At 36.3% G+C, this 22,053-nt stretch overlaps 1 protein-coding gene across 3 annotated transcripts in view; it reads right to left on the reverse strand.

Moving 5' to 3' along the window:
• Positions 1 to 22,053, reverse strand: part of EML6 (EMAP like 6) — a 116,244-nt gene that overhangs the window by 61,029 nt on the left and 33,162 nt on the right. For all 3 annotated transcript variants that reach the window (XM_090134539.1, XM_090134537.1, XM_090134538.1), the window contains exons 2-7: positions 19,702 to 19,861; positions 14,285 to 14,383; positions 11,797 to 11,865; positions 9,403 to 9,588; positions 7,608 to 7,743; positions 3,191 to 3,392 (exon numbers count right to left, since the gene is read on the reverse strand). In XM_090134539.1, the coding sequence (XP_089990665.1) occupies positions 3,191 to 3,392; positions 7,608 to 7,743; positions 9,403 to 9,588; positions 11,797 to 11,865; positions 14,285 to 14,383; positions 19,702 to 19,861 (852 nt within the window). The remainder of the gene's footprint in view (positions 1 to 3,190; positions 3,393 to 7,607; positions 7,744 to 9,402; positions 9,589 to 11,796; positions 11,866 to 14,284; positions 14,384 to 19,701; positions 19,862 to 22,053) is intronic.

A 22,053-nucleotide genomic window follows, 5' to 3' on the forward strand; every position in this document is an offset into this window, starting at 1 on the left:
TTAGGATAAATCCAGAATTAATGCCCATGACTGGCGCTGGCTCTCTCTTAGTCTCAGAGAATTCAAGAATGAGAAAAAAAACCTGAAAAGGTGCCTCTGTGAAAGAATAGCAAGTACAGGCTCCTGGTGAAAAATAGATGTGGAATGCTAGAACTGTTTTCAAAGACAAAACAGAAGTAGAATAGATGCAAGATTCTTAGGAGCCATACAAGGGAGAACAGAACCAGTAAGAAATATCAAAAGAAACATCAGGACAGTATGCCTCCAAAGCTTGCCTCCACATGAATCACTTACATTAGGAGCATAATTGCAATACATGGCAGTGCAAGATGAATAATTCAATTTTCTTAATAACAAGCAATCAAAACCCCAAACTTTAATGTGAGAATAATGCCAGATATTACCTTTTCATTTTTAGTAAAAATAATAATTTTGTACACATGCAAACATTTGTATGCAAAACTCAGAGATGAAAGGCCTGGCTTTGCTTATGAAAATAAGAAAGGTAATCTTTTCTGGCAAAATTCTTCTGCATATTATTTTTGAAAGAGCAGAATAAATAAAACACTTCTGTATAAAAGTTGCTTCTATTTCCTAAGAAGTCAAAGATATGTTTTCACCATTCCTCAGCAAATTTCCTCTGCATTTGTTTAAATGTCTGAGTTTTAGAAGTTCCAATAGGCTCATGAAACATTTTATTAGTAAATATTCCAGTATTTTCTGTCACATACCTGACATAGAGTTTGTTGTTTATTGGTACACATACTGATTACAGCAAATGTAGAAACACTCCTGTCAATGCAAAATCATTACTAAAACTCTCCTGACATTGTTAGGAATGCATGAACTTTCTAGGCAAACAAACACAAGGTGCTTTATTTCCCTACCACAATTGGTTTTTATTGTTTGGGACTGATAATCTCCTTCCCTTGTGGAAAATCTTTTCACCAGCAGAATTATCTTTCAGTTCCAAAATTATTCTTTCTTTTTTTTTTTTTTTTTTTGTATTTGTGGCTAAGACCACAAATCAGCCTAAGCCTGCATCAAAAAATATAATGAAAAAAAAAAAAGGAAAAATCCTTTTGTGCATGTTTTATGTCACTAAAACACACACAAGAAAAAATACATTTCTCTGGAATTACATTTCTCTGGAATTCCTCACATGAAGCATTAGCACACTAAAAAAAAAAAAAAAAAAAAAAGTATCACTGCCTGAGCTAGAATTCAAATCCCTCATTTTCTAGTGCCTAAGGAGCTAAATGAATGTACAGAAGTGCAGAAGACTACCTGCAATGTTAACAAATGCATATTTTAAGAATCGTGATGTTCAAAGGCATCAGTAATCTAACAAGTACAAGTATAACAACAAGTTATGCTCTTATGATTATACTTGTGGAGCACCACTCCACAAGATTTTGTGCACAGGGAACATGCTTGAACAGCCTTTCATAGGTGGGCACAAGTTTGTCTCATGTACAGTACAACACATTATCCACTGCCAAACCAGAGAGGTACTACTAAGCTAAGTCAAGAGATGAGTCCAAGGTAGTAAGTCCATGATCTTAGCATGGCTTATTAGCTTGAGATCAGTACTACACTAATCTCAGCATTGCAGCTCTAGTTTGGGAATGGGCTCACATTCCACCAGAACGCAGGCAGTGTCAATTTTTGCTTGCCTATAAAGCTGTGCAGAAAATTCCAAGCAGAAGAGACCATTCCTACATTTTATAAATTGAAATAATGCTGATGTGTAGGAAACATGCAGATAATGTGATTGTAGAGACTAATTGGAGTTTCACTAGTTTCACAATTGATTAGAAAGAGATGAGGAATGGCAGGAATAGGAAGCCATACAAGTAAAAACATAGAAAGAAAAAGAAAGAAAATGAAACTCCAAATGACCATCAAGCTTCAAGGCAAAGGTGAATCCACAGTGGGAAATCTGAAGGAGCACAGATTTGAAGCTCTCTATATGTCAGGAAACCAAAACAAGTCCAAATGGTAGAACCCACAGTTATGTTTCTGAAATAACTTGACTAGTAGTCCATCAGAGCTGAAAATCTGTTTGGTAACATCCAAGGGTTGATCTGAAAATACGTGACCAAATTGTCTATGTAAGATGAAAGTCAGTTATTACCTATTTGGTGTAGGGTTGGAGAATGGAAAGGTTAGAAATTAGGACAGTGAGGTCAGGAGAAACCCCTGGAAAACCAGAGCTTGAGAAACCACGCTGTTGTGAACTGCACTGTGTGTAGTGTAGGGCTTCAGGGACTGAGAGAACAAGGATTTGAGGAAAGTCTCAGGAAAACACCATAATAAAATCTGGTTTCCCAAAAGTCAATCCAGTCTTGATAGGTATCTTTCCCTGTGTGGAAAACAGAAGGCTGAGAAAAGTTTTGCTGACTCTCTTTAATCTCAGGTAAGTAATTAGTCACAGTGGGTACTGTTCACGTCCAGATGATGTAACAGAAAACAGCTGTGTGGGTTTGAGATTGTTATCAGTATGGCTAGCAACATAGCTTATCTTCCATGCTTTACAGTAAGTTTTACTAAGAGTACAAAAAATGCTTAGGTTTTTCATCAGCTTCTCATTTGGTCCAACTCAACAGGGAGAAGAAAAGAAACATCCTTGACTTTACCAAAACCTCCACAAATATGTGCACAAAGTTTCAAATCACTTCAGGTGTACCTGCTACAACACCTGAAAGATGTTTTTCATCAGAATAATCCAGCCTCTTTTCTGGGATTTTAATTTAATTGGGTTTAGATTAAATTTTCTAAACACTTATGGTTGGCTCAGACTCCTGCTGTACAAAAATTAAGACAAAGTTGTTAAGGATTTTTGATTTTTGCATGGTACTAACTGGTGAGAAGCAGGAAGTCACTGTCAGAATTAAAACTGTTGTTCAGAATAGTAGTAAGTACCTAAAGCAGAGTACTCCAGCATGTGCTAAACATAAGTATTTATTTGAGCACAAATTCTGATTACTTTTACATGATATGTGAAGACCACGTATGAGGACTGAAAAGAAAAAGAAAAGCTGCTAAGGAAAAAGAAAGTGGGGGGCAGGAGGGAAATGTTGCCTTATGGCCAAAATATAAATCATTTACAAATACATCAAATTGAAACTGGTTTAAAATGATATGTACATGATTAAATATATTAGAAAAGCACAAGATGGAGCCTTACCGTACAGATCGATCATCACTGCCTGTGACTGCTAAAGGCTTCTTTGGATGGACTGCCAGGGCCCAGAGCTCCCCTTCACAATGACCCTGCATAATCAGCATGGGTTTATCTCTTTCTCTTACTAGCACCTCAAATATTTCACTGTCCTGCGTCCCTGCTAAAAGTCTGTCCGCTTTCCAACAGACACTTCGGATGGACAAACCTGACGGGACAGAATAATTTCAGATTAATGGCAATGAAAGACCAAATGGTAGTACAGTGCAGATCACTAAGACTTCAAGAGTTGATTTACAACTATCATCATGTTTTCAAAACAAGCCTTACATCATAGTTGTTTGAATCTCAAAACAGTTCTGCTAAGTTATCTCCATTACACAGAAAAAGAGAGTTCAATTCTGGGAAAATTCTGTCTCTAACATCCCTGCTGTCAGTCTGCCCAAGGGATCAAGTTCTTCTGCTTTGCTTACATCTTCAGAATTTACATAAAATAAAAACAAGACATGATTTAAAGATAAAAATTTTAGACTAGGTAAGATTCCCTCTTCTGAAGCTTTATTTATTTTTTTTCCAGTACTTTACGTTTTTGCATATCTAAATAAAACAGTGAATAAAATTTTAATGATGATCTTAAATTACAAGTTATCACCCTTCTCTACTTTTATCCAAACTGATTATTAAAATAAAAAAATAAATAAATTAGAATTTTGCTTTTCATACATATTAGAGAGCTTGATCATATTCCAAAAAAAACCCCATAACTTTGAAGCTGGAATTTTTCTAACAACATGCTTAAAAATATCCTCTTATCAATGCATTACAGCACTGACTGCCTCAACATAGGTGACTGCACTTCAAAATTAGTGTTTTGCATTCAGAAATACCTTTTAAAGTAGGGAAATCTGGTAGTAACCATTTGAAGAACACTCAAAAAGTGAAGCAGTTCAGTGGCTCTAAGGCTGATTTTGGTTTTGTGACCCTAGCTGAATGCTTTAAACCAAAAAATTAATGGATTGGTTGCACTCTCTTCTTGACTGCTTGCAGGGTTTCTATCTTCTATCTTCTATCTTCAACGAATTACATGAAAATGTGAAATTTTGAAGTTTCAATAATGGGTCTAGATTCTATGAGATGTGAATGAATTAAAAATTCATTCACTATGTAGTCAAGGTCAAAAACATCATGATTTTTATATCTTTTGGAATGGAATACGCAATGCAATTAACTACCAGACATATAAATAAAATATACTGCAAGCATTTTGTGTCATCTTTTTAGAAGGGCAAATTAAACTTTGTTTATTGTCTTGTCCAGTGCCAGTACCTTTTAATTTTGAGAATCTAATGAACTTTTGACTCATGTCTTCTTGATAAACAGCAAATGCCACACAAGGATTAAACTTCAGAAGTGGCAAATTGGTGTTAAGTTTTAGAATACTAATTACATCTCTCCGTGTCGGAAAGCTCATTTTTTCTGCACATAAGAAAAGATCATCCATTCTCAGAAATTTTACTGATATACATGTGTATTTAATAAATAAATGCCAAGTCTATGATCAGAGAGCTACTGGCAATGCATCTTTAAAAGTGTTTGGTACACTTCAGTAGAGGATGAACAATGAATGAGGATATGCAGAACAAAAATCTTCCTGTCACCTGGGAAAGGAGTTTTAAGTTAGATCACTGATGTCTTTGTAAATGGCTTTTGAAAAAGAAAAAAGGGAAAAGGAGGTCATAGGTAAGCAATTAGGCTACTGGTATTGCTCCAAGTTACATATACACTTAAACTAGCCACTGTGATAATGGAAAATAAAACATATTTTTTACAGTCTTAGTAGCAAGAACTAAATGGAAGTGACCATCAGTGGATGCCATACAGGACAGAAATAAGAGAAAAGTAGAGGCATAACAGAAACATAGCATGATTTGTATCACACCAAACAGAGGGAGAAGAAAGCCTAGAGAATAGGATAAAGGAAAAAGATGTTGACAAGGAAGTAAGTACATGCTTGGGTTTTATGACCTGCAGTCATCCCCAGAGACCTGATTTCTTTATAGTTACGGCAGGACCAGAAGTCAAACAACACTTCACATACAAATCATAGTATTTTTTTACATTGTCTAAACGATTATGCTCATGGGCACACCGTTTTTGGCTAAGCTCTGTGAAATTTTCCAGACTTGCTTCAGTCAGTTTCTTGCCATTAATGCAGACAATGTTCTGACAAACGAAGATAAACCAGAAAGATTTAAATGTTTTCAAGACAAGATTTAGACAATGTTTTAAAGAAATCAGTTACTGATTTTTGTAAAAGCTTTTAATTTATATAAAATATATACAAAATAGCAACTCAATTCACTTCCTAAAAATGCTTATTTTTATCAGTTTTGCCATGCAGGAATATAACAAAATCCTCTGCTGACTGTGTCTCAGGCACATAGCTGCTGTTATGGTGCCTGGCTCTGCTTAGCTGCTCTCATCTAAGAACTCTGTCTCCTCTATCGTTCAGCAGATAGAAATAAAGGCATCAATTTAGACTCATTCAACAGAATGTCTAATGGGAATTCTCCTTCACTAAGTTCTTCCTTGATTGCACTTAACTTCCACGAAATGGAAAATTCCCTTGCAGGTAAGCTGCAGAAGGGCAGTTAGCTGCTGTCAGATGCTTTCTGCAGACAACATGCTAGGATTAGATTACTCCTGTGAGTATTTCAATATTTACAGATTTGTAAAATGTTACCAGTTTGAAATTAAAATTTCCCATGGAAGTTTTGTTAACTGCAGTCAACTGAAAGTAACTGAAGTCAGCTGTTTTGTTGGAAGAGATCTTTAAAAGCCACCAAGTCCAACTCCCCTGCAATGAACAGGGACATTTAAGGGTAGATCATGTTACCCAGAGCCCCGTCCAAGCTGACCATGTCTCCAGAGACTGGGCATCCACAACATCACTAAGCAACCTGTTTTCGTGCCTCCCCACTCCTATAGGAAAATTCTTCTCCCCTGCTTCAGTTTGAAACCATTTCCCCTTGTCCTGTCACAACTGACCATGCTGAAGAGCCTGTCCCTTTCTTTCTAGTAGTCCCCCTTTAGATACTGAAGGCTTCTCTCTGAGGCCTTCTCTTCTTCAGGTTGAACAGTCCCAGCTCTCTTAGCTGCCCTCGTTTTTGTGGTCCTTCTCTGAACACACTCTAAGAAGTCCATCACCTCCATCACCCTGCTGGTTGTGCTGCTTTTGATGCAGCCCAGAATACGGCTGGCTTCCTGGGCAGTGAGGGCACAGTGCTGGCTCATGTCCAGCTGCCATCCACCAGTAACCCAAGTTCTTTTTAGCAGGGCAGTGCTCTATCCTTTTGTCCCCCAGCTTGTATTGATAGTGGGAGTTGCCACGACCCAGGAGTAAGATTTTGCATTTGGATTTGTTGAACCTCATGAGGTTCTCCTGGGCCCACTGCTTGAGCCTGTCTAGGTCTCTCTGGATGGAGTCCTGTCCCTCTGATGTGTTGACTGCACTACACATTGACAAGTAAGACAAACTGGTGGGGCAGTGTTCATTGAGTGTTCAAAGTAGTTAGCTTGTTGGATGAGCCTTGATATTGTATTTTATAGGAATTAAAATAATTAGCCAATCTGGTTTCAAGTAAGTTGAAAAAATAAACACAACAAGCTTGTTACTAAATCACAGACCAAAACATATGTAATTGAGGAAAAAAATGTTATCCTTCTTAGTTGTCTCCTAAGTGTTCCAAAGGTAATTTTAATATGAAAATTGTCTAAAACCATAAGATAACCACTGCAGAACTGCCTGCCAGAAGTCTACTTGAGGCCAGCAATCAGTCTTCTCAATCTAAATGGATATTGCAGAATTCCCTAAAGGTTGAGTTGTTCATAAATCATGCACTGTCATCTATAGAGATTATAAGCAAACTGAAAAACTAATCAAAAAAAGGGATGACTCATAGGGAGCATGACTAGCTTCAATAAACATGATGGTCAAAAATTTAATAACTTCTGTATTAAATACGCCAAATGGTAACATTCCAAATGAACCTAAGTGGAGTACTGACATGCTCAGCATCTTTTAATATCAGGTTCCAAAAATCTCAAATAATTAAATGAATTGGCAAGTAATAAATTAAAGATTGACTAGCTTAATTCACCTGTCTTTGTCATTAATTAGTTCTTACTTATTTTCTCATATTTGCATCATGGGGAGCAGTAACTCTAAGCATCCCTCCATTTATATAATGAAGTGCAGAAAACCAGGCAGCATCACTTTCAGTAAAAAGGGAACACAGACCTTAGAGGTAAATACAGGCATTAAGCAAAAAATCAGCAGTATACACAGACATTAATGAGTCGAATGCAGTGGCATCACAATTATTTAGATGTATGAAAAACCAGGAAAGTAATAGCTCATTACCTTTGTATCCTTGCTCAGTCTCTCTGAGATCAATTTTAGTAATTGGTTTGAAATCAGTGTCCCATAACCGAATGCAACCATCTCTCCCTCCAGTGGCAAAACCTTCCTCACAAGCATACATACTAAAAATTCCAGCCTGTCAACCAATATTATAACAAGTTTTAAAGTCCTTTACAACAGATTTAAACACACAAAGCAAACCTTTTAGAAAAGACTCTTGTTAAAGGCTAGAAACTGCTAGGCAGCATACTGTTGTCCATCCAGAAAGCAAGCCAGCAAACACAGAGGTACATTTTTATTTCAAGTGCTCTCACCTCAAGTGATTTATGTAGAAGTTTTCATACAAATAATAATGATATAGCCCACTTGCAGAACTTTGAATTTGGATTAGTTAACATTATCATAGGAACTACTAAGCAAATAATAGAACACTTAAAATAAATAGTTACCCATAATAAAGAAAAACAAGCAAACAAGCCATACAAATATTCTTACAGGTGTGGAGATGATAGAGACATTCTTTCATGAATTCAGTGCAGACATCATCTGGAATCTAATAGGAGCTGAAAGATTGTCAATTCATTCTCCTTGTTGAAAGAAAAAGTTCTATTACAGAGTGAATTCCTTCATTTTTGAAAATGCTTCATTACTGATGACTGTGCTATGCTATATTGGAATGGCTCATGGAACACATGCTGAATCAGAATGCTACTATGAGGAAGACCTCTCAGTTATAAGCCAAGTTCAACAGTACAGAAATTAATACAATGAAAGAGAAAACCTCTGATTTCAAAGTGGCCTTGTTCAATGTCTTAATTAATGAATATTTACATAGAGATTACAAAATGGGCAGGAGAATATGAATTAGCCATGGAGAAACTCCATCATGTGTAAGAATGAAGCAGAACATATTGTGTAAAAAGAGAGAGAATTTATTTTTTCCAATGAAACCATATATAAACTTAAGGAAGTGTACTACACAGAGTTATTGTTTAGCTCAGAGATTTCAACCTTATTTCAGCTGTGCATAATCACAACCTGTGAATTATATGGTAGTTCTGCAGGTAAGAAATGTCACTGTCTTCAGGTCAGACTCCTTTTACAAATTAGGGGTTAGGTAATTAGAAGAGTTGCTATGAATCTTGATGCACTGCCAATATAATGAATTTGGGGAGATTAAAAAAAAACCACCACCACCCTGTATTTGCAGACATGGAAATCCTACCGTGCAGCAACAACAGAGATGTGTATTTCTGATGTTAATTCAAGTGGTTAGAAAGCCAGCACAAACCTGTATATTCCTTTCTCTCTCTGTAATTTTAAGGGCTTCACATTAGGGGGTGTTATTATGAAAGGAGTAAACTGCCTCTGGAATACAGGCAGAGTGCACTCACGGATTAAAAGAGTCTACTCCACATTGAGGCTTCTAATAAGAATCAATCTTGGATATTGGGAATTTTACTGGTAAAATTCATTTTAAATAAGATCATTTGGTTACAAAATATTTTTATTTAAACTGATCGTACCTGAAGCTATAATCTGTGAAACTTTAGATTTAGAAACTTTACATTTATTCTGCTTGGTTAAATCTGTGCTAACAATATCTGTTCTGTCAATATCAGTTCAGCAGCTAGCATCTGCTGACAAAACATAAACAAAGTACAAAACTAAAGATAAGATCTTAACTGACGAACTGCATTCAACACTCTTCTGACCTGAAATAAAAGGTCTTCAATAAAGTTTTCAAGCCAATGAACAAGACATTTCAGAAATTGACATTAAAAATACAACTTACACTATGTGCTCCTTGAATTGTGCGAACTAAGTTTAGCCCTTTCCAAACATAGATGTCTCCATTTAAAGCACCAGAGTACGTGATGTCTTCTTTTGCACATGCTAAACAAAGGATAGTTTGCAGATCCCCTGTTTTACCAAATATTCCTCTTTTCGCTGTCAATGCATTTCCACACAGAGTCCAAAACTGAAATGGAAACGCTATTATTAGGAAGAATTTCTGCATTTTTTTTTCATGTTAATGTGCAGATCTCACAGACGTACATCCGTACAAAACAGTATCAACAGTGTTGTGAAGTAATAAAACAGTTAAGCTTCTGGATGAGCCGAATAAACATTTCTGCCCTTTCCCAATGCACTGAAACAAATATGCTCCTCAAAACTACATTTACAGAGGTTTGATGGAGAATTGCAGACACTGGTACCTGAGACTTGAGTACAAAGTAATGGGATTTTCTAGGCGTGGAACAGTGACTTTCTTCACTTTTACAGAGACACAGTAACACTGTGCAAAGATTAACTGAGGAAAAGGAAATGAGCAAGAGAACACAAACATAGCAGGAGGCCATCGTTAGGGCTGGGCTAGAAAAATGGTAGAATCATGGAATTGTACTTTTTTCTTTTGGAATCAGTATGGAGTGTGATTTTTTTTCTAAATAGACATCATTAGTATCAAGGAGAGGGAATAGTTAGGGTGCAACGCAGCTCCCGCTCAAGGATCAGACCTCCTGGGGACTATGAAGTGGATTACAAATACATGTGTACATGAAGTGCTGAAATACTCAGGCCTGGCAGCAAATGCAGAAATGGGCATTTATGTTCAGTGGTTCATTTCACAGTAAAGAGATACTCTGAGAGATTGGACGGGTATGCTGAGGTGTCTGATGCAGGAGCATAATGCCTACCTCACTTCATATGCCTACATCTTCTTCTGTGTTTATAAACAATTTTCATGTCTTTTTCCTTGTTCTTGCTCCCATAAGTTTCCCATAAAGCTGAACTCCAGAAGATCTTTGTATCAAGGATTTTTATTTCAAATCTTTCTCTATTTCTAACTCAACTATTTTTCCCGTTGCCTCTTACCATAAGAGAGAGAGCAGGGCAGCATTAGAAAGTAGGTGGGGCATGGAAGGCTTAGCTCCTAAGCCTTATCACAGCTTTTAATTTTTCCTTACCCAGTAGACTCAACAGAACTGAAATGCTAAGGAAGAAACAGTATTATTCCTAACTACTGGTTCCTATTCTCAAAGTGCTACAATTGCTTTAGAGCTGTTCTGATCCCTTTTTGCAAGCTGATTATCATATTTGCACAGGCATATAATGCCTGACAACTATGTAAAGCGTTGCTTGAGCATCATTGAAGGGGAATATCTAATCAGAAAGCATTCCAACTCACTCCCCCAGTCCCTCTTTTTGTTTTCTTTTCTTGGCATGCCTCTATCCGTATGCATCCTTTGCTGGTATTATGCACGTTTGGGGCAATTATGGCCAATTAAAACAGAACACAGGTGCCAAATAAAGACAGGTTTTGGGAAACAGCTTGCAGAATACAACAGATGGTATCACTTCTGCCAAAACCACCCACAGTTTGAAAGCAGTGGTAGTTTCAAGGGCAAAAGCTTCTCAGTAACCCGAACTAGAGATATTAGCTGGTTTCCTAAACTTCTAGTTAAAGCTCTTCCTACCTCAGCCATGTGAAATAATTACCATCTGTTAGGAATGTGTTTGATGAGACTGGAGGAAAAAAGAAAACTGAGGGAGCATTAGCAAATGAGAATTTCTCTCTAAGTATTTTTATAAGAATGTCAACTCTGGAAAAGATGAATTAGATCCTAGATTAGATCCTAGAGTTAGATTAGATCCTAGAGTTTTAATCTGCTCATCTCCATAGGCATTGCATACCTTCCCTACAGCATCACTACAATTGCTAATAGCATGATAGGCCAAATAGAGTTATAATCTGTTCATCTCCATAGGTATAATGTACCTTCCCTGCAGCATCACTACAGTTGCTGGTAGCACAATAGGTCACACAGAAATTCATTCAATACTTCTTAGTTACTCCTACGCCAGCCCAGTGACCCCTTGTGACACTCAGCAAGAGAAATCACTACAAACTTTCACACACAGAGAGAAGGAAACCCCGAAATTAGAAGTATATAATGATGAAAATTACACCAAATGACCTTCATACTTTGCTTGATAATTTGCATCTTAGCCACCACTTAATGTCTAAACTGGCTTCCAACAAAACATTTTGGTGAAATGTTCACGGATTAAAAAAAGAAAAATGGAAAATCTCCTATATTGAAAGCCTCATCATTTAACAGGACAAACTTTTTTCACAGTGGCTATTTACTCAAAAACAAAAATAACAGCAACAAAAAATATTTACCTTTATGTGTTTTACTCCACAGCTGACGATTCTGTTTGGTTGATACTGATCCCAGGAAATATCAAATATCTGTTAAGAAATGCAGCAAGCTGATACTTTTAATTATACAGTAATTGAATCTAGACTCAGTTTGCTTTTACTAATTTTTAGGAATAATTTTTGTTGTAAAGTATTGCTAAAAATGAAAGCACAATAATCAGGTAAAACTGGAGCTCTTTGTATAAAGCTTAAGGCCGCCTCACCCAGCTCTGTCAAGACACCTCTTTCCTGCCTTCAAACCATGAATCAATTTTAACTCTGAGATATTCTTGAATAAATAACATTAAAAGTCTCAAATAAAATGGGAATCACGTGGTGAGCCAATGTTCCTTAAGTTTAGGGATGAAAGAATGGTGCATTTATCTTTGCTTATTATTTTATTTAAAAGGTGCAGTAGGCAATTTAAGCTGATTGCAAAGACTTAGTGTGACAAAATGAGGTATCATTCATTTGAATTAATCTACAGAAATAAAACTGCATTAATCATTATATGATGTTAAATTTATAACAACATGCAACAAAAAATTAAGCATCAGGTCCTATACCCCTTATCAGAAAAAAAATTACAGAGTAATCTACGACTATGAGATGATGTCAAATGAAAAATACTGCATGAAGTTTGGAAATAAGAAGTTTCCACTTCAGCCCAGATTTTCACCAGCATGTCATTTTCAGACTTCTCATCTCTGGCATTCAGCTTCTCGAAGCTGAAAACCAATGATGTTACCACAGTCATGAGTTACTGCAGGAAACCTGTGTCTGTAGCAAAAGACAATGGGGGGGGGGCACAATTTTGGGGTGAAATTGGTGTATTTTGGGGTGGGGGGTCAGATTTTGGGATGAAAAGAGGCATTTTTGGGGGTGGGGGGCACAATTTGGGGTGAAAAATCACAGTTTTGTGGGGGGGGGCCCAGTTTGGGGTAAAATATTGAAGTTTTGGGGTGTGGAGGGGTCTTTTTGCTACTTCCAGCTCTTCAGCTGTTAACAAATACATCTTAACTTCTGAAAACTTCCAGAACCCTACAGGAACTTATTATCCTAAGCAAACCCATCATTCATTTTATACGCTAGAAAGTGTTGCCATCCTACAAAATATTCATCTTCTTTAAGAAATCATCACTTACAGTAGTTCAAGTACTTTGTATTTTGTGAAACACAAGATATTTTATTTTAGAAGTGCTGTATGATTCCACACGCTAAATCAATATAATTTGTGGCACTAATAGATACATATTCTTTCCCATTCTTTCTTTAGTGCAAAATCTGCTTTTTCTGGTTGTGAAAGTCTAAGGAGACAAAGATTTTAGTACTTCTTGCCTGTCCTGGAGTATTCAGCTAATTCAAAACCTGATCTTGTGCCTAGTGAGGTGGGTAGCACAAGATGGTAGCAAAACTTCCACTGACATAACTGGGAAGTGAATCAGTTCTGAAAGAAGAAATTTGAATAAAGACTAAGATTCTGCTGTGGTGTGGGTATTTTAAGTAAAAATGAACTACCAGATTGAGGGTGGTGGGATACTGACACAGAGAAGTTGAGAATGCCCCATCCCTGGAAATGTTTAAGGCCAGGCTGGATGAGGATTTGAGCAATACAGCCCAGTGTGAGGTGTTCCTGCCCATGGCAGGGGGGTGGAACTAGATGAGTTTTAAGGTCCCTTCAGAAACAGACCTTTCTATGATTCCATAGTTTATCCAGATGATACGTAAGATGCAGATAGACTGTATGTTCACATATACTAGAAGAAAAGGTTTAGTCTGGTGTTCTGCTTCTATGTATTTTGCCATATATGAATACTATATTAGTAGTAAAACTTTCTAATATTTCAATATGAAAGCATTCTAACTTGTTATAATTTCGTAGTATGTTTAGGAAAAAAGCTGTCAGAATGTTTCCAAAACTTAACATATGCATACTTATATGGTGGGGAGTTATTTTGCTCATGCTAAACTTGTTTAAACATTTTGTAATCCTGAACAATATTCTAAACTCAGACCTCCTAATTTCTCTTATTTATTGAAGTCATTCTGATTCTTTGCTTGAAGTTAATAGATATTACAGGAATATTTATCCTAACTTTTAGCTCATCTGCAGGTAACTATCTTAAGCAAAAATGAAAAGGAAATAATTAAACCTTCCCTCAGGATAAAATGTCTTTTTAATGCATTTTGAAAGAGCATTATCTTTGTCCACCGAGCTAGCATTTCACATCTCATATAAAGGGCTATAAATCATCCTCATCAATGTGTAATTACAAAGTATTTCCTCCCCAGGCAAGGCAGCCAGCTCAAGAATACATCATGTGCTAACACAGTGCTTTGTGTTTTGTCTGGTATAATGAGAAGACAGAAATACCTTGTTCAGTATTTTAAAAGCTAGGTTAAATGAACAAAATTACCTCTGTGTTAGCCTTTTATAAAAAATAATAAAGTATTTTTTTAATACACTTACCCTGTCTGAATGGCCTGTAGCTGTTGCCAGTAGTTTTCCTCTCTTCCAGTCCCAGATACACACTGTATTTTTGGCATCCAGTCCCACTGAAGCTAAACGCTAAGGAAAAACAATAGTAATCTAGTTAACAGTTAATCAACTCAAAAATCAGTTTACTGTACTATACAAATAGAGCTTCCCACATGTGACTTGTGATTGAACCACATTGCTAAAGGCATCATCAAGATAACTGTGTTAATCACCTGCTTGCTGGAGAAAGCACTGAAACGCCTAATCTTTTCTAGGTTTTAATTTCAGGTTACTGATGTCTCAAATATAATTACAGAAGAACTGAAATGACCATATCAGAAGCACTGCACTCTGGCATTCTGATCTATTAACCTGATAGTAAAAATGAATGGGAAATAGAAGCTCTCACTATCCCTAAACACGCATTTATTCATTATGTTTATTTAGTTGAGGTTTAGAATCTGAACTGGATACACTTTCAATAACTGCCTTTTATATAAATCAGTATATCAGATAACCTCCCAGACTGTGCTCATCATGTCCAACTTTACATGATTTCCATCAGAGTTTCTTATTAGGTGAGCAATCTTAGACTGATGGAGCAGAGACTGTTGTGATCTATAACAGCATGAAGACTAAACTGATACCACATGTACTGCAACTGTATAAAATGGATATCATATGCTATGACATATGTTGGACAGAGATACATAATGGGTATGTCCAATATATGTTAGTAAAAGGAACATGCCTGGGTAAATTGCACTGTGGGAAGAGACTGAGATAAACTTTTCATGGGAAACAGCCACCTAGCTTGGTAACAGAATTGGGTAACGTTCACATCTGTTGTGTCCCTCATTCTTCTCATTGCCCTATCTACAAACTTATTAAGAGTCCAACTGAAGCTCCTAAGCATTTTGCTCTGTTACAGGAAAGCCTACATTTCAAGAACATGCAATAAATGAAACCTTATTTTGGCCTCAAAGAAGAAGAGCAGATGAATCATCTCATCCAAATGGACCTATGTTTCAGATTTGACATAAACCAGATTTTTCCTTGAAGAATTGCTTAAAGATGACTTGCAAACTGAATCTCTGTACTGAATGTTTCCTTCAATTACATGCCTGCTATCTTTTGGCTTGGCTTTGCAGCAGGTAAATTGCTTAAAGTCTGGAAATTTCTGAGTTAAAACAAAAGAACTGAACCAGCAAAGACAACAAGAACCAAAAAATCCTCTAAAATACTTTGTTAGAAAAAATACTAATTGCTATAAGACTACCAATTACTATAGATGCTATCGAGTGAAATCAATATTCACAAAGAAACAGAACATTCCAGTTTTCATTCAGTAGCAAAATAAATCAGACAAGGTATTCCATGCCTTTTCATGCCATTTTCAAGAGCAAAATATAGTGTACATCTTCCAAAGACCTCTGGCTTAAAGGCAGTAGGTAGACATGCATCCTGCACTATCCTCATAATAGCTACAGTTCTTTTATTTTAGAGTAATGAAATAGATCCCTTTTACATTTGGTTGCTTGGGAACTGACACAACATACATTGCAACTCATTTAACAGTTGAACTCTGCATAGTGAGTAATGCATAAACCAAGCAAGTCCCACCAGCAAGTATACTAAGCAATATGACAAAATTATATATATATGTTTTCTTTGAGACCACTTCTTCTATTGTCTTTTGCTGATAAGAGAAAAAAGCTCTGTTAAACCCATCTGTGTGAAAATCTACCAGAAGCACCTGTAGGACACCAAGCACTGAAAAGATTTGAGTGTAATATATTTCACCAAAATCTGTTTGGCATCTAACTTATGAGCCCACATATGAGCCTTTGAAACAGGAAAGGTAGGTCCTGAATCTGTTATGGTAATGAAGGGAAAATAGAATGCAGGAAAGAACAAACACACTCCCGCCAATCACCAAGATCAAAATATTTATGTATTTGAGAAAGGACTATTATTGTAGCATATGTTTTATTTGCTCTTGAGTAATCTACATCTACCCAGGAGGTTGGACGTACTGATCAAAACACAAGATATTTTTTCATGGAACCATCACTGATTCCAACATTTTCTCACCTTTTTTAAACTGTTCTCTTCACCATGGAAACCATGGCAGTACTTACAGTATCTTTTAGATTTATGATTTTAACAACATCAGACTTCATCTCCCAGTCAAGAAATTAGCATTAGTGGGGTAGACGGACAGTGATATTTCTAGAGTACATTAGCTAATGTTTTATATTTTCTTTTTTCCTTTAGGTCTATTGAGGAAGGTCCCCTGCTGGCAGAAGAATGATAAATGCTGAATTTCCTTTTAAGTTAAAACGCTTCTACTTTTAGTATTCTTTTTGGAATGGAACTTGATAGCATCCTGCTCAGAGAATTCATAGAATCACCAGAAGAAAATATCTGCCAAGTATCTTGTGCACATAATTAAACAATTATTTTTAAGTCTACACAGATTTAGAAGATCTGGCTAAAGTAGCCTACTGCAACCTAACACCAAATTCAGAAATGCACACATGCCCTCCTTACTCTTTTTAAAGAAAGCCCACAAAAGAGGTCCTTAAAAAACAACCTAGAACAGAAATTGAAATGGATAGCATTAGAGAAATTCTTTAATAAAAAAGACATCAGCCTTGTAGGCAATTATGCGAAGGGCAGATGTTGGTGCTCTCAAACTCTAGTTAGTTCCTGGTTCAACAGAATAAATTTTTAATCATAGGCAAACTGACAGCTCTTCATTAAACATTTGAACAATGTGCAGCTTCCCTCCTAACAAATGTCATCTCCCAGTCATACAGAAAAATCGCAAACTAAAATATGTATTTTTCAATAGCAACTGCTCTGCTGGAAATTCAGCTCCCTTCAGCACTCTTAAAATGCAACATTAATTACAGAGAATGTTAACAGAAGATTTCCTTAAAACATATTCATCTTCAAATTTCAAATCCTTATTGAAAGTACGTAAAATAAACCTTGACTTAAGCTGCTTATTGATCTCCTCCGTCTATCAGAAAAGACAATAAATACTTTCTACTCTCCATTACTCAGTTTGTGGTTAATTACGCCAGGGAAGCACTGCAGAGACACCTAAGCTGTCTCCATGCAGTGCCAGCTGGGAGTAAGTCTAGCAGGGAGTAATATTTCCGAATTAATTCATTTGAATGCTTGAAAACACCCCAGAGTTTCTGATACAGGAAGAGCTAATTAAATCGGTCAAAATATAAATGCAGTGTCACTATTCTGGGACCTAAATTCTCATCCTGGAGCTGTGCAGCACTCAACACAGTGGTTGCCCTCGGAACCAGAAGCTGTGTGCAGCAGAGTGGGAGGAAGCAGAGTTGTCTTTATGGGAACTGTGCACAGGCAGAGAAGCAGAATTACCTGGGCTTTTCCTCAGCCTGTACTCATTTTAAAAGTGGAAAACAGCAGTGGAAAATATTTGAGAAAATAGTATGTAGGGATACAACTATTTGCACCTGTAACTTATGTTATTATTGAATTTTTGTTTGTTTTGAGGCTAAAATATCAATCTTTCTAGGATGGAAATAGACACTCTGTGTAAAAGAGTGAAATGTATGCAGTTGAAGGAAAGACATGAGCTATGTACATGAAGCCCATTTTGTCCTGTTACAAGATGCCACATCATTCAGGTGACTGTGCTGACTAAATAAACTGGAAGCAGGTCTGAATTCCACATACTCAAAGTCTTCTGTCAAAGCTCTTTAATTTTAGCTCAGCACGGCACCTTCTTTTGTAAACCAGAAAGAGCAGTAAAAGCCAAGATACATCATCCATATTTATGTTTTCCAGCACTGGTCTTTCTCCAGATATAAATGCATTCTGTGCAAATCTTCATTTCCAGAATATCTGCAACTTCTCTAACATTTCCAAAAACAGAATGTCACTGTTTTGCAAAGTCAATACACCAATAAGTTCAGTTTTTAATTAAAATTAGGCACCAAGCAGGATCTTCAGAAGAGTCTCCATTTTTAACTCATATGGACTGGGCTGATCCTTGTTAGGTGCCTAAACAGGGATTTAAACCTGTTTAAAGGTTTACCCACCATTCTCATGAAGTTAGAAACAAGAGAAAATTTTAAGAATACTTATTTCTGAATTAAAATCATGTTATGGTTATTATAGCCTTTAAAATTTTCTTCTGGTGAACTGGGGATGCTCTTATTTGATTTTTTTTAATGCACATTTCCTAGGAACACCTTTTTCTTTAATTAGAGTTGGCACATGAGATTTCAGAGGAAATGGTTTTACTTAAAAAAAATAAAAACGGAAGGGGATGGTTAAAAACTAAGCTTAAAATAGAAAGTTATCTCCAATTTCTAAAAAAGAAATACATGCTACAGTGCTGTCTAGTAATGCTTTTTGACTATGTGTTAAAGGTAATTGCTTGTGTTAGTGTACTTTGACTCACACTGATCTTTAAACTGAATATACACAAGATAATGCATGACAGAAAGTACTTTTGTTTCATGTGAGAACACATTTTAGGCACTATATGTCTGGTTTCGATCTCAGAAAGAGGAATAAAACCACTCTGTGATCAGGCATGTAAAGCTCTACAGACAGCTAACTGTCTAAGACATTATTTTAAGGAAAGCATTTAAAGGCAGATCTGTCCTTCTGGGATTTAAGTCACTAGCAAACAAGGAAAATCTGTGCAAGAATCCAGGAATCAGTTTACCTTCTAACTAGTCCTAAAAATATTTAGCAGCAAACTATAAAATATGACCACAGTGTTATATCAGAAAACTGGCACCGATAAGGACAAAATTGAATGTCCAACACTTCTCAGTTTTATCCATATCATTAATCTATTTTTCTCCCTTTTCAGTTACAATTCAATGTTTTTATTAGTTCTCCTGCAGGGAAAAAATTCAATGTGTTTAGATGTAAACAGCCCACCACTTACTTATATTTTAATACTGCCTCAAAATATCACATAATCATATAACATATTGTGTCCTAACCCCTTTATTCAATTAAACTGACTCTGCACCCTAGCCAATGAGACTCTTACTGGAGTCTCTCTGCCAAAAGAGCTGCAGGATTGTAAGGACTCTGCCAGGAAATAGTCTCTTGAACAGCAAGTGATAAGTATGTAGTGAAGCTATTACATTTGAGCCGAGGAGGGCTGTTTCTTTTATAGACATTTGTTCAGTAACTAATGCATCTACTTGAATTGGTGAGATTTTGGTTTTTGAGAGAGCTACATTTGCAGTCCTTGCATTAAAAAAAAATTAATCATAATAATAGTTTAAGTACTACAGCCATACAGCTACCTATACATATAAAATATTTCCATGTGATGTCTCTTGGACTCAGGGGTCAAACTAAATTGAAAACACTGAAAAAGAAGATATACAAACCTGGCCATCAGAATCAAAAGCTAAGCAGGCAACTCCATGTGTATGTGCATCCTTAAGGACAGAAACAGTCTGTACACGGTAGGAATCCCAAATGCAAATGTAAGGGTCCTTTCCAACCTGCCCTGTAGCTACTAAAGTTTTATCCGGGTGAACTGCAAGGCTGAAAGAGAACACAGTTTAAGTTACAACACATTTTCTCAATACTGTAAAAAATGTAAGCATGAAGCTGAAAAAATAGTTTATTTTTCCTAGTTTTCAAAAAACAGCTCCTTTTGATTGATTGGAATGATCATATCAAATGCCATAAAAACTTACTGTATCCCATTATTTCCTTCTGCCTAAAAAAGAGAAAATGCTTGAGACTGACATGGTGATTGCAGAATACAACTTATCATGTAATAACATTTTAAATAGAAAATGTAGGAAAAGTACAATCAGAACATTTTTATACGGGCTTTTTATTCATCTGTATTTTCAGATATGCTTTTAATTACTGCTGCCTGAGGAAAGGCAAAACTTACTGCTTCTTTGTTAGTTTATTTCGTTTTTCTCTGCCAGCCAATCAGAAATAGCACCTTGCACAAAAACCTTCACGACAAATAGGATTTCTCTTACTTAAACCCAGACAAATGCTAACATCTCAAAAATCATTTCCTGGTTTCCAGTGATTTACTCCAATAATTCCAATAGTACAATTGCTTTGACTGACTTTATCTTACAACACTGTTAAACATAGACCTCTCAACTTTTTTATTTTCTGCAGTCTCTGTACAGAGGCACATTATTGCAAGCCACTCTAATGCAGGCTCTATTAGAAGAATCAAAAACCATCTGTGTGCACATCTCTTCAGACATGGAAATTTCCACCAGACTGTCCACAGTATCTTTCTCTTCCATGCCAAAGCGTGAACTCTAATGTTTACTTCCATATTGTGTTGGGACATTCCTCATAGATGTCAAACATATTCTGGAACGAAGCAGTAGCACCATTTAGGAAAAAAAATATGTATTTTATATTTTCCTTGTAGCATTTTTTTTTTACATTTTCATGGTAACGCAGAAAGACAGAAGGCCATCATTTAGCAAACTTTGTCCCATACTAAAAATAGAGCAATGCAGGCTATCAATAGCTGACATGGTACCAAAAAGTGCTCTTTGCAATTATTCCAAGTTGTTGTCAAGCTGCCCTTCAGTCCTTGAGGCATTCTCTTTGACAAAGCCCAGAGGATCTAGTTTGAAAATCTCGCCTGGGGAAGTTGATAATAAAAAACCTCTCCCTAGGGTAACATGAACACAAAGACAGTTTTACACTGTTATCCAGGAAACAAATTAGAATAATGTCTGAATATGTGAGCTACAGATGGAATAGGGAAAAATATCCTATTAATAAACTGACACTCAACAGATGGCTCAGGGCATCTGAGTATTTTTTAATATCCCAGGAGCGGATAATACTAATTATTAAAAAGGATTCATCAAGGAAGTTTCAAAAAAAAAAAAAAAAATTACAATTTTCTCACGTTAAGGAACAATTCTTCAGAAAAGAACAAGTTCAGCAGAACACTGAGTAAAAACTTTTTATAATCAATTCTCCTACTTGCTCATTTTTTCCTTCTTCTCAGGCTTGGATTCTAAAGTTTGCTGTGTGTCAGCTAGTTCACCTTAATTCTAAACCTATAAGGCAAATAAAGGGTAACTTCACCATACTTAAGATGGGACATTTACAATTAAGTTAGATTACTCTTCTTCAGTGATAAAAAAATAAAAACCAGATGGAAAAGATTAATTGAAGCAACCTATCTCACTGCTAGAACACAACTGCAGCTTAATTACATCAACCATCGGTCTGTACAATTTGCTTTTCACATCCTAGATTTCTCCATGTTCAGCATTTCCATTCCTGGATGTATGAACAACGTATTTCCTACAACCTAAATATGTCAGTACTGAACGTATCTGTTATTTGCTTTATCCTTTTCAATGCATGAAGTCAACTAAACCTAAATATGTCGGTACTGAACGTATTTGTTATTTGCTTTATCCTTATGCATGAAGTCAACTAATGGCACATCTAAAATTAGGACCAAGTTTTCAGTTTTTGGCACCTAAGAAGTAGCCTGATTTTTCAGAACCACTAAGGACATTCATTTCCTGCTCGTAGCCTTTACAATAATGCACTACAACTGCCTACGTTCAGTCTGGCGGTTAGATAACCAAGGGTTTGTTTTTGGCAGACAGAACGGTGGCTTACGGAGTGAGGAAACGGAGTCTAAATTCAAGAACAATTCCTGGTGACTGTCTGAATACCTTCATACATGATAGCCACGTTTTTCAATGAAAATGCAAAAACTG

Source organism: Phasianus colchicus, chromosome 2, assembly GCF_987193195.1.
Source record: "Phasianus colchicus chromosome 2, bPhaCol1.hap1.1, whole genome shotgun sequence".
Lineage (NCBI taxonomy): Eukaryota > Metazoa > Chordata > Aves > Galliformes > Phasianidae > Phasianus > Phasianus colchicus.